The 14,339-nt window shown below is 43.4% G+C and overlaps 1 protein-coding gene across 1 annotated transcript; it reads right to left on the bottom strand.

The window, feature by feature from the left end:
• Positions 1–10,603: 10,603 nt before the first annotated feature.
• Positions 10,604–11,909, bottom strand: LOC134217001 (MOB kinase activator-like 3). Its single transcript, XM_062695757.1, has 3 exons — positions 11,493–11,909; positions 10,945–11,439; positions 10,604–10,865 (listed from the first exon to the last, which is right to left on the bottom strand). The coding sequence occupies exons 1-3, from the start codon at positions 11,610–11,612 to the stop codon at positions 10,746–10,748; spliced, it is 735 nt and encodes a 244-aa protein (XP_062551741.1). The 5' UTR covers positions 11,613–11,909; the 3' UTR covers positions 10,604–10,745.
• Positions 11,910–14,339: the final 2,430 nt, after the last annotated feature.

Raw genomic sequence — 14,339 nt, 5'->3', positions numbered from 1 at the left:
CTTGGCATACAATGCGAAACAGGGTCGAACTTTCGCTGCGAATAAGAATCATTCAGAGCGAAAAGTTCACAAAACCCTGCAAAAGAAACTCACGCCGCACTGAAATTCGAAACTATCCAAAATTGAGAGTGAAACTACTCAAAATTGAGTGTTTTCTCAACACTCCCATTTTGGATATATTTTTGTTTATGTAGATGGGTGATTTTTGCGTTGCTTTGAAGTCTAGTCCAAAGACTCACCTATGAGTTATCTGGTTTATATGAAACTATCCAAAGTTAAGTTATGGCATGCCACACAGTTTTGGATGAAAATTTACTTGTCGACATTTTGGCTGAACGCTATTTTTGCTGATAAGTTTAATTCAAGTCAATTTCAAATATAATATAAGATTTCTTGATGATCTCTATTGAAAATGATTCTCAACGGGTAAGTTATTGATTTAAAATAATTAAAAACATCTATAATTTGTATAAGTCAAATTTCAGGATGATACGTAGCGGAAACCCTGAAATCGAAAACAACTGAAACGCCGAGCTTACGGCGCAGGAGCAGCTGAAATCAGTGGGCCACGTTGAAGCCGGAACTTTTCCCGTTGTCAGGACAAAGATAGGACTCCATGTCAAGATCATGCATGAAAGTAAGCCATCAGTAGAGTGCAGTGAAGATCTCGGTGAAGATGGTATGCATTTTTTTTATCTATATTGTAGATTCCTTTTGTGAATAACATTATTTAGAAATTAAAAATAAAACATGTGCGTGGACCTTGGCGTGGACGTTTGAATTTTTATACTATATTTAATTAAAACGAAAATCACGGTTAATAAAATTTTCACCCAAAATCAACTCTTCTAGAAGAAGTAAATTCATCCAAAACAAAGTGTTCTCAAATAACTCAAAATTAAGTATTATGCAAATAACTCAATTTTGAGTGGTTGCACTTTGCTGTCAAGTTGAGTGAAAACGACCTAATTTTGGATTGTTTCGGTTCTCCGTGCGAGGATCATTTAAATAATATGCTACGTTTAGACAAGGCAAGTGAATTGAGCAAGTCGCTTGAATCGAACGCGAATGAAAAAAATATATGTTAGTTACAGATAAAGATTGTCGCTGTCGTCGCTGTCCGGAACATCTTTTGCTGGCGAGGATAGGGGATCTTAATGTCAATGAAGGAAAAATACATACGATTTGACAGTTAACCCGAATAGAAAATACAATAGAATTACATTAAAATATCATAAAATTACAATACATTTTATTGTTGAATATTAATTTCTACTGTTCTTCAATCATGCCAATTAAGTTGCCATATTCTTGTTCCAATAGACGTGCAATAAAATCTATTGATAGAAAAAAGTTAACAAAAGAATTACAATAAATTATATTGTAACAATAAAAAATTTCGAGAAATAAACGATTTTTTTATTGTTACGGTAACTAACAACCCCTATTTTCTATTGTAAAACTTCCATTTACAATAGGATTTATGGTGGAAAACAATATTCCTAATTGTTATTTTATTGTGAACAGCAATAGAGTTTATTGTAATTACAATTAAATTTATCGTATTGTTCCAATAATTTCTATTGTAATTCTATTGGACTTTTTTATTCGGGAAGTACCACACATGTTACGGACAGAAGAACAAAGGGAACCGAAGCGACAATCTTTATCTAGTAACTAAAATATCTTTTGAATGAAACGTATATGTAAACACCTTAATTTAATTCACTTGAACGAAAAGAAATTTGAACATGTTCAACTTTTGGCAAGTCAATTGAATTCAACTGAGTTGTTCAATTCACTTGCCCTGTCAAAACGTGGATGTGGACCATTCCAGTGAATCGTTTAACTTTTAGTTAAAATTTGACAGTTTATGGAATTTGCAGAGCGAAAAGAAAACACGTGTGTTTCGTAGGTTTGTTCTAAATAACTGACAGGGGGTACACGTTTATTAGCGAGTAGTAAATAGAGGGTTACAATTGGGTAATTTTAGAAATATAAATTCAGCAGTTACACTAGTCAACACTCCCCCTTAACTGGGAATTTCTGAAATCCCAAAAACTGTCTTCATCTGTCCAGCAACGGGTTTTGTTAGCGCATCTGCTTTCTGGTTACCCGAACTGATGTGCTTCAATTGGATTGTATGATTCTCCAACTGTTCACGCACAAAATGGTGTCGCACATCAATGTGCTTACTTCTCGGCGAATAACCGATCTCCTTCTCTGCTAGGCATATTGTACTACGGTTGTCACAGTGAATAGTTATTGGTTCATTTATGCCGAGAAACTCCGCTCGAAAGCCACGCCACCACAGCGCCTCCTGCGATGCCGCTGACAAAGCCATATATTCGGCCTCCATCGTAGAGAGCGCCACAGTTGGCTGTCTTCTGCTGCTCCACGAGACTGACCCGCCTCCAAACTGAAACAGGTATCCCGTGACTGATCGTCGTGAATCGGGGTCGTTTCCCCAGTCCGCATCACTGTATCCTTCAAACGCCGCATCAGATACCTTCCGGAAGACCAATCCCTGCGTTTTTGTACCTTGAAGGTAGCGTAGGATACGTTTGGCCGCTGTCCAATGGGCTTCACCAGGATTGCTGCAGAAGCTGCTGACAGCGTTAACCGCGTACGCGATATCAGGACGAGTACATTGCGCCAAAAACTGTAGTCCGCCCACTAGCTCGCGGTACGGAACGTCCTGCATCCTTTCCTGCTCCTGCTGCGTCTTTGGGCTCATTGCTTTCACAAGCCGCTGGTTCACTTCCGCTGGCGTCGACGTCGGATTACAGTCCACCATATTGAACTTTTCAAGCAACTCATCAATATATCTTCGCTGGTCCATCGTTATGGTGTCACAAGTCCTGCTGATCCGCATTCCAAGAACCTGTCTGGCCTCACTCAAATCCTTCATATGGAACTTTTCTGACAGCTGACGCTTCACCGAATCAAGCCACTCGGTATCGTTCGAGAAGAGCAGTAAATCATCAACGTATACTGCGATGATAATGATCCGCTTCCCGTCCGTCATAAAGTATACGCAAGGATCATAGCTGGAACGTTTCAAGCCGATCTTCTTTAGTTCTGTGTCCAGTTTCACGTTCCAGACACGACTAGCCTGCTTGAGGCCGTACAGTGCTCTTTTTAGTCGACAAACCTTTCGTGGATCGCCTTGAACAAACCCCTCTGGTTGTTCCATAAAAATTTCCTCACCTGACAGGTTCCCTTGCAAAAAGGCGGTGACTGCATCCATCTGATGGACCCGTAAGTCCAGCTGCGCTGCCATGGCCATCAGATATCGGACACTGGCATACCTGACCACAGGCGAGTACGTCTCGGTGTAGTCAATGCCTTTCACTTGAGAAAACCCCTTAATCACGAGACGAGCTTTATGCCGGTCCAATGATCCATCGGAGTTCACCTTCTTCTTCAGCACCCATTTGCACTTTAGAGCCTTGCGTCCTGGTGGTAGGTTTGTCAGCTCCCAGGTGTCGTTCGTCATCAGTGCGTGGAACTCCTCCTCCATAGCGCGTTGCCACAACTGCTTCTCATCGGATGCCATCGCATCTTGAAAAGACTGCGGCTCGACAGTGCTCGAACCAGCGCCGCCGTCGGGTGATAGTTCCTGAGACACGGATAATCTTTTAGGGATAACACTGAAAGTCATATCATAATCGCGATACTTGCCTGGTATATTGCGCTCCCGTTCACTGTGCCTGATCGCGAGAGGATCTACTGATTGTGAAGGGAGCGCGATGGCTTCTTCTGATGATGATTCCAAAGATTCGTCTGCACTGATATACAACGGCCCGTAGTCATCGTCGTTCTCGGATTCTGCAACATCTTCGGGTTCTTCACCAGCTCCGTCACCCACTTTGTCATCGAGCATTAACGGTGATCGGTCTACTCCCCCTACTTTCGGTTCACTGATCAGTATCTGCTGCACCGTTGTTCGACTTTCCGGAAATACATTCACTGGAACTTCTGCCGAAAACTGCTCCTCTTCGCTCAGGAAAACTGCATCTCACACAATATGTATCGCTTTCGTCCTCGGTAGGTACACTCTATATCCTTTCGACTGGTATGCAACGCCAACAAAGATACCCGGCTCAGACTTTGCATCCCACTTTCGCCTGCGCTGCTTGGGAATGTAACACATCACCTTGGCGCCAAACACCTTTAGTCCAGATAGATCCGGTCGCTTTCCAGTGAAACGCTCCTCCGGAGTCACCGGAACACCCTTGGTTGGCGATCGGTTTATCAAGAAAGGTGCCATCGCAGTAGCTTCCGCCCAGAAGCGCTTGTCCAGGCCTGCATCCAGTAACAAACAGCGAGCCTTCTCAACAACGGTCCTGTTCATGCGCTCCGCCAGCCCATTTTGCTCGGGGTTATACGGTACAGTCGTTTCGTGACGAATACCGCAACTGCGCAAAAACCGCTTCATCTCCTTGTTGACATATTCGGTGCCATTGTCGGTGCGAATTGCTTTAATCCTCTGCCCGGTCTGGTTCTCCATTAGGGCTTTGTATTCCTTGAAGCAGTCAAGCACCTCTGTTTTTGACTTTAGAAAGAACACGACCAGTTTGCGACTGGCATCGTCGATTAGCGACAAAAAGTATCTGTTACCAGCGATTGACTCCTGCTCCATCGGACCGCACAAGTCCGAGTGTACTAGCTCTAGCACCTCGGCCGCTCGTGTGCCTTCGTTGTTAAACGGCCGTCGAAAATGTTTGCCTTCCAGGCACGTGACGCACGTAGGAATCTTGGCATTACCGAAATCAACTCCATCTGCCAAATTTCGGAGCTTCATCAAACTTTGCTCATTGAGATGCCCCATTCTGCGATGCCACAGTATGATGTCACCCTTCGACTTTGCAGCGCACGAGATTTGCTTGTTGGTCAAGCACAGTTTGTACAGTCCACTTATTTCCTGTCCAACGGCAACCAAATCACCACTATTGGACCACACTTCGCACGCATCCTTGGTGAACTGAACTCTGTAGCCCTTACTGCATATCCTACTCACCGACAGAAGGTTGATCGCAATCTCCGGAACACACAAAACATCGGAAATCGCCAAATCACACGGCTCTCCTCCAACGTCCGCCTCCAGCTCCACATTCCCAGTAGCAATCACGGATAGTTCAGTATCGTTGGCCACACTAACGCGCTGCGACGCGTCCTGCACATTCAGTAATAACGCCTTACTGCCGCACATGTGCGATGTGGCACCTGAATCGAAAAACCAATCCAACTCACTTTTCTTCGGGTTCTCAAATGTGGTCATCGCTGCATTCCTTCTTCCAGACTTGTCCTTCTTATCCTTCGGTTCATTTGGTCCTTTCAGCTGGCATTCCGAAGCAAAATGACCGAATTGCTTGCACCTGTAGCACTGGATCTTCAATTTGTCGGTCTTCTTCTTGTTGACGGGCTTCTTCTTGCTGTAGAATGCTTCCTGCTTGCAGTCTCCCGTCGAAACACCACCAATCTTCACATCCTGGAGGATCTTTGCTTTGACTGCGTCCGCCGTGATACGAGTTCCTGACGCTTCGAGACCCATAATCATGGGTTCGTATGACTCCGGCAAACCCATCAGCAAAAGACACGCAAGCCAGGTATCATCCACCACGAAACCAACTTCCGTCAACTTGTGACTGGTCGACATCAACTCATGTACATACTCCTCCACCGACGAACACTCCGACAATCGAATACTTGTCAACTTTCGGAGCAACCCTATTCGTCGGGTCATTCCGTCGTCCCGAAAAGCGTCCTGTAGGTTTTTCCACGCCTGCTTCGCCGTTTTCGCACTCTGCACCAGGCTGTAATTAATCGGCTCAATGCTCAAGCATATCGTCGCCAATGCCCGCAGCGTATGTGCATCCTCCGGATCCTGTCCCTGTCGTATTACTGCGTCCCAAGTGCCTTCCCGGATCATCAGCATCTTGGTAGCAAACGACCATGTTGAGTAATTCTCCCGGCCACGCAACTTCTCCACTGCTGGCAATGAGATGCTTCCTCCTCCTGCGCCAATGTTTACATTAGCCGCTCCGCCGACTGTACCTCCTCCGGCACTAAACGATCCCGCTCCGCCGACTGCACCCTGTGCATTCGAATCCGTCGACATTTCGGAATCTTCCGCCACGGCACTCGCGAAAACTGACTCGAAACTAACTAATTAATAGCGCAATAAACGTTTTATTTTTCTGCGGCCCATAACCTATGGGAATTTGCAGAGCGAAAAGAAAACACGTGTGTTTCGTAGGTTTGTTCTGATTAACTGGCAGGGGGTACACGTTTATTAGCGAGTAGTAAATAGAGGGTTACAATTGGGTAATTTTAGAAATATAAATTCAGCAGTTACACTAGTCAACACAGTTCGATGGTTATTTTCCCATCGTGGTTAAAATTTTACTCCGAAGCCGACCCATTTGAGTTTTGACAAAAGATATTTTAGTTACTAGATAAAGATTCTCGCTTCGGTTCCTTTTGTTCTGCTGTCCGGAACATGTTGGGTACCAAGCTGTCAAATCGTATGGATTTTCCTTCTTTGACATTTAGCTCCCCTATCCTCGCCAGCAAAAGATGTTCCGGACAGCAACGACAGCGACAATCTTTATCTGGTAACTAAAATATCTTTTGTTGACAGTTGACAGATTGATAGTTATTTGAAACAAAATGAATTTGGCGGCAATTTTCTCGGGATACTTGTAAAAAATACAGCTATAGTCAAAATTTATGTGTGCCACACATTCATTCATTTCATTCATTTAGTCTACATCTAAACAGATAACACTGAATCAACAATTTGACGCAACAATACACGTTTCGAGGCCGCATCTCTCCATCCTCGAAGACGCCCCACGCTCGCCAAGTCGTTTTGCACCTGGTCTGCCCATCTCGCTCGCTGCGCTCCACGCCGTCTCGTACCTGCCGGATCGGAAGCGAACACCATCTTTGCAGGGTTGCTGTCCAGCATTCTTGCAACATTTCCTGCCCATCGTATACCCTTCCGGCTTTAGCTACCTGGGATACTGGGTTCGCCGTAGAGCTGGGCGAGCTCGTGGTTCATTCTTCGCCGCACACCGTCTTTTTGCACGCCGCCAAAGTTGGTCCCAAGCATCCGTCTCTCGAATACTCCGAGTGCTTGCAAGTCCTCCTCGAGCATTGTCCATGTTTCATGTCCGTAGAGGACAACCGCTCTTATTAGCGTCTTGTACCTCGTAGTGCTGCTTCCACCTTTCGATCACCACACGTTCGTCCGTCAAGATGCTCCCATCCATCCGGCACATTTCAGCTCGCGTCACGAAGCTTTTGCGGGATGCGTTGAGCTTCTGGTAGAACTTGCGTGTTTCTTGAGAACGGCACAGCTATTCCATCTCCTCGCACTCCGCTTCTTCCAGGCGGTGTTTCTTCTCCTGAAAAAGGCGGGTCTGCTGTCTCCGCTTCCGTCTATTGCCGCAGCTCTGGTAGATGGTATGATTACCTCTAAACGTTCGCGCCATTGATCCCTTCCAACAAACCTCCTGCAGCGCTACGATGCCGAATCCACGGTCCTTTAGCACATCGGCGAGTATGCGCGTGCTCCCGATGAAGACGAGAGATTTGCAGTTCCACAAACCTAGTTTCCAATCGCTAGTCCCTTTTCGTCGCAGTGGTCTTCGCCGATGGTTCCGGTCCGTACACTCGTTGATTATTCGTTGCTTATGTTTTTAGGCTGGCTTCTCCTCTAGAGAGGAGAAAACCCCCCTTCCCTGTCAGCATACCACCATAGTTCCCACCGGGGTTGGTTACCCGATCTTCCCTAAGGTTGCTCGTATCCCGGCCAGCACCACGGGGAAGTAGGGATAGGAGTAGCTGGGTAAGAGGCTAAGGACCGCGAGATGGGGTCTATTTTATTCCATCAGGTATGCGAAGTACCAATGGTACGCTCTACCCAGCATTTGCCGTGCCGTGCCACACATAGTGAATATGATTGGATTTCTGTTAGTGCAGGTTATTTCTCATACACTAGCGTCACAATGCGTCTGAATTCCAAACTTAACTATTCTCCAGCATGAATGTTATGGCTACCCGAAGAACTGTTATTCTATTGTAGAAAACAAAATCTTTCCAAGGGTCGATTTCTTCACCTCCGCTTAGAGCATCATTACTGGGCGCGAGTATTTTGATCACCCTCGCAGCGCTGTCATTTTAGTTTAGTCACCCTTTTTCGTATCGATCACTAATTTTGGTAGCTGCATTCCGTACCGGTGACGTTCTCACCGCGCTACTAAATTTGGTCACCTATCAGTTGCGCTACTGTTATTGCAGCGCGTTTAGTAGCGACCAATAAAGTGTTAAGTGATGATACTGCGCTGCCAAACGGCTTAAACACACCACCGGTAATCTTGCTCTTAGGGCCGTTTTCTTCACCTCCGCTTAACTACTAAGCGGTGCTTACCCATACATTTAAACTTGGTTTAAGCACTAAGCGGAGGTGAAGAAATTGGCCCTTAGTGCTTAAATCAGGTTTAAACGTATGGGTAAGCACCGCTTAAGAATAGGTCGGAGGTGAAAAAATCGGCCCTAAGTCGTATCCCGGCCAACCATTCATCAAACTCCTTCGAAGTTATTTATATAAAATTAAATGATTTTATCGGTATTTCTTCACTTTAAATTATTCCCAAAAACTGATACAAATCTTAATCAATTGTTATCACATTTCATGTAAAGTATTATATCAACGCAATCATAAACTTTGACAAAGTATTTCGAAGGTGACCATCGCTGCATTTTTACCACTAAATTAATTGACCTTTCCCGTCAAAATTTTTTATTCGCTTAAACGATTCTTTGGCTTATTTAAGGTCAACGTTCACATTTGAGGAGCGTGAGTATTTACACACTTAATTTTTTTACCGGGATCTCAGCAAAATGTTGAACTTTTATCGAGATTCGCACAGCCGTGCCCCAGCAAACATGTTTTTTGCCGAGATTTCTGTCAAAATTGCTGAAAATCAGCAAATATTTTACCGAAAATCAGCTAACAAACGTCATTTTTGCTGAAATATCAGTTTTTTACTTTGCTGGCGCACGGCTTTTCGGATTTTTGCTGTGCTGCAGAAATGAAAACAGCACAGCACAAATTTGAAAACTTACAGCATAATGTGTTTAAATGGGTGTTGATACTTTTTACTCTGGAGAATTCCGAATTAGCGAGTTCCGGACTAACGAGTCGTCGCACATAGGGGTATTTTTGCAATCTAGCCGGAATAAATTATTTTATCTCTCAAACTGCTATATTTCACCTTATTTTATGATACTGTGATGATAATTTAGCTGAAATATCAGTTTTCTTAATTTTCACTTTTTGACCCATGTGCTTTACCCTTTAAAACCCTGAAAAACATTGATAATTTCAATTAATTCGTTCTCGTCATCGCTTCTACCGAAATCAGTTCAACTCTATGTGTTTGCAAGAGGAAACATAGAGCTAAAAGATGGCGTCATGGAAATTGCTCTATGACTCTTCCTCTTTTCATAGGGATGTTGAATGTATGATATAGGTCATAAATGCCTTAAATACAGTACCAAACTAAAACATCCGCCTTCAAACTGGCGCAAATGTGCGCAATATTTTTCTTCGGGATCCTAAAATATAGACATAAATGCGTCGTCTCTATACTGAAATATTACCGAATATCATCGAATAAGTGTTTTATGCTTATTGAAAATATGAGGAATATTAACTAGTTTTAGCTCGAAAATGGACTTCGAATTACTCTTATGTATTTCTGTTCAGAATCATTTATTCTTGTCAAAAACACGTTTACATGATACTATTTTGTCTACTTTTTCATGGTATGTACTGATCTGTGCATTACTGTGACAAATATTTGACTACAATAAAACATACCGAACGTAATCAAATTCAACAGAGAAAACCGGCAATTTCCTCAATGAAAAACCTCTAACTTTCTAGAAGTGTAGTGGTAAAACTTTGAATCTAAATAGAAAACCTAGTACTAGGAGTGGCTCGTCAACTATTCAGAGAAGTTTGAGACATATTTAGACTGCTCTAGGACAATTTTGAAAATTTAACTTTATTCCGGCTAGAATGGCAAAATACCCCTATGTGCGTCGGACTAGCGAGGTCCGGATAAGCGGGGGAATACTGTATGTTTCGCCTTAGTGTAATATATACCAACATTAATTGCCTACTTTATGACTTTAATATAGAATCTTTTTGCTAAAGACTTAATTTATTGAAAAACAAAACTAATTGTGTTAAACTAGGACGTATTTTACGTCGAATAAAGCATGTTGCACTCGAACAGATCGAGTTCTTTTGCATACAACATGTTATTGAAATGTTAACATAGTCATACTACACATACATAGACAGATATTCACTCAGTTTTTCGGGTTGAGTCTTCTATTAGCTTCTATCAAAGTTTTGCTTTAAAGTGAAATTATAGCTTTCTAGAACAACTTTGATGCACGAGAAAGGCAAACACATATTCTACTTACGAAAATAATGTCTAGTAGTTATTAACGATAAGACAGATCTTTTAAATTGACATTTTAATAAAAACACAACATGCAATCGAAAATAAAAACTCAGTTTGGTCATTTAGAAGCTTTTTATCATTTATTATGCATTAAAGGCTATTAACAACCTGATTTAAAACTCACTATGGTTCCAATTATCATTTTACATATTATGTTTGAAATTTAATCACGTTAACCTACCTCGATAACTCAAATTAGTCTTTGCACATCTGAGCAGTCATCACCGCTAGCGGTTCTAACTCTTTTGCTGACATCAGATCGAATTCTTGAATAAAGTAGTAAAAATGCTTGTAGCATGTGTTTACGTGAGCTTCCTACAAAAGAGCAAAGTAAATATTGACCATCCACTTCAAAATAAGAACACTTAAGGTCAACATCGTCCATATTACTTACCGCTCCAATACTAACGATTCTATCGAAGTGATGAATATAAACATGCACAAAAACTCGAAAAAGCCTCGCCAGAATCTTCTTGCAAAGTGTAGGAAACGATTTGGGAAATGGCACATCGGTCGACACGGGGAAGAGCGCTTCATTGTTGATTTGATTTTCCACCCAATCCATCAGCAGTTCTACATACCGCGGTGCGGGCAGTTGGGTAGGTTTTTTGAACAGTTCTCCATCGGCCCACAAGTACTCGTATTTGGATCCACCGCTCATAGTAGGGCAAGTAGTTTCATTACAGTATTCCGATATGGTGCCGTAAATAAGATTAATTCTGTTGAAAAAGTCCACCACATGCACAGCCAACCAATCATTCATGTTTTCTCCTGGAGGTAATCTGACCACTTCTCTCAAGTTTATCCCGGACTGCAGACTAGCGTGGGCTTGTTTATGTAACGAATAGCGGATGGTTCCTTGGGTGAACTTCTTTTTGGGTCGAAATGTCTACGGAAAAGTATGATGATGGTAGTGGAAAGCAATTAGATCAAAATACTCACCTTCTCCCGCTGGAAGAACTCCAGAAAACCGTTTAGCGCCATTATCTTTGGAATTTTCCTTTGTGAGGTAGCGATTTTCCTGAAGTGATTTACCTCCTCTGCGTCATACATGTAGCTCATCCTTATTTGGTTCCCATTTTGCTCCTTCTAGAAACGGAGATGAGCGCAGTTTTGCGCTGATGACGCTGATATCCAGTCACTATTTTCTTTCTAGAATTAGTTTTATCCCGTTAGCGTAGTAGGTTATTAAGTTGGATTACGTTTCTAGCCAGTTCGTTTAATTCGCGGTCAAGTGAAACCTTACTAGTGAGCGGATTCACCTAATTTTAAAAAGTAAACAAAATGTTAGAACTCTACACCCTCGGTCTGCAAAGGGAACTGATTGGGTGATGATCGTCCGTAGAAGGAGGGTTAACTGAAAATGACAAGCGCTACAGCGCAACCAATATTCGATGACCCAGTGAAAAAAGCATGACTGCGTTGACTCGTATGAAATATTGCATGCAAGCTATTTTCAACTATCGAATATTCCTTCATTTAATTTAAGAAGAATGGAGGCATCATCAAGCTTGATTTACCTAAACTGCAGAAATTCCTCTTCGGACATACGACGTTTGACAAAATTTGAATCTGACTACATGTAACTCTGGCCATAATATGCCCACCCGGTTAGGATCTTCCTCAACCTAGATGTGTAATGCACCGCTATAAAGCGAGACCATGCTGAATGTGACTGGGTTCGATTGGAGGGTTGGGTTTCTTGGCAGCTCCGATAGCATCCGTGATAACCCTGCTAACGACGACAATCCATATTTATTCATTGCCTACACATTTGTTCAATAACGTTATCCGCTCTTAGAACATGCATGCCTCGATTGGGGCAGTCGAATATCATGTGCTCAGGACATTATGGGATACTGTGTGAAAGAAGCGATGCAAATACTCCCTGAAACTGCCTTGATCTAATATGAATTGCGCCAGGGTGAATTCTTGTCATTCCATCTTGATATACTTGAAATGAGCCGATGGGACCTTTTTCCCGTTTCCATATTATCCCACACCTATAGTATCACTTCGTCGACAACGTTCAATGTTCGCTAGCAATGATTATACCGTTGTGAATCATCCATGCGGATGCCATAGCAATTTCTGAGCTGTTTACTCGAATGTGTGGCGTGGTCGTCGAATGAAATATGAATTTAGGACCTGTCGTTGGAGTTAACACTACGCTTTATTAACGCAGCCGAATTTCTATTAAACTAGTGAATGCGCTTCGGTGTAAAAAATAAAATCAAAATTCTTCAATGTAGCAGATTTGATTTGATTTTTGCAATGGGGGTAGCGAAATGGATTCCATATTTTCGACACATATATTCCATGCGCCCACATGCATTGCGTGAGTGTTCCCACATACTATCCAAGTGGGTCATAGTATCCATGTGTGAATTTGTATGCAATTAAGTATGTGTGTATTAAGTATATTTCAAAATATATGGATTTTTGCCATCAAGTATGTGTCGGTTTTCCTGAGTGATGTCTTTCCCGGGAATACAGAAGCTGCTAGCCGGTTCCTTAACCTCCTTGCCGCGATACCCCGCTCCCACCCCGAGAACACGGGATGTTGCGACTATATCGAAGGGCGAAGGGCGGGCGTTGTGCTTATGCACTTCCTCTAAAATTCCGGCCACTAGCTTAGGCTAGTTTGCCGATATGCTGGCTGATCCAATGCTACGTTGTCTCGATCCCTTCTTGGCTGTCATGCAACAAACCTTCTGACTCGAATGCTACTAGATCCCCCGGCGTCGAGGGTGGTCCACCAGTTCAGTGAAGGAAACATCCGCATTGCGTGCGCCGACTTCGGTTTGCAGAGGTGGTCCGACAGTTCCGGTGATGGATGACATCCACACTAGCGGTGCTACACATACCCGAAGCCCCGGAGACGAGCCAGCCTCGGGCTGAAAGTCTCCTTAATAAAGACACAAAAAAAAAAAAAATACCCGAAGCGTTTCCTTTTTCTTTCTTCAACCGGCTGTTTGAGTGTAGAAGACTTCCGGTTCACCGGCGCCCCGACGACTCGAGGCCAAACACTGCTCACTACGTTCGTTTTTCCCCGAACCGATTTGCTGGTCACTTCTCCATTTACCCTACAGCTCCGACGGATATACCCCGTTAGGTATAAGGACGATAGGCATAACGGACGTTAGGCATAATGTACGTTAGACATAAAATGACCCAAAGAACAGCCTATGACATAAAGGCAGAATTATGCCAAACGTCCATTATGCCTAACGTACATTATGCCTAACGTCCTTATGCCTAACGTACATTATGCCTAACGTCCTTATGCCTAACGTTGCGGAACCAGCTCCGACAGTATTTGCGCTCTGGGATGTTGTCCACCCTTAGGGCAGGCATTCCTCTACGTACTTCCGCAAACCACGGGCGCAACCGATTATCACGTGCTCTGTAGTTTCCTGTATGTTGGCACGCGCCCGACAAAAAGGCGACGAAACATTGCCACACGGTGCAGATATTGGCGGAAACAGTCGTGTCCGAACAGGAAATGTGTAAGGAGAAAGTTCACTATTCCATGCTCCATGTTCACCCATGTCATTACATTGGGGAAGAGAAGGTAGGTCCACTTTCCATTATCCGCATCTACATACGAACATCATCCGCGCAGAAGTAAATGCTCGCCTTAGGGTATCTTCAGAATTAGCACCCCGTTGTACATAACGTTCCACAGCGTTGGTCAGAGTATGGAGCCTTGTGGAAACCTTCTGGAAGTAGTTCCTAAAGATCTCACACAGGAAGTTGAGGATCCGCATTCCGTGCACGCGATGGCCT

Source organism: Armigeres subalbatus, chromosome 2 (genome assembly GCF_024139115.2).
Source record: "Armigeres subalbatus isolate Guangzhou_Male chromosome 2, GZ_Asu_2, whole genome shotgun sequence".
NCBI lineage: Eukaryota > Metazoa > Arthropoda > Insecta > Diptera > Culicidae > Armigeres > Armigeres subalbatus.
The sequence above is the reverse complement of the archived record's forward strand: the minus strand, read 5'-3'. Positions and strand labels throughout refer to the sequence as shown.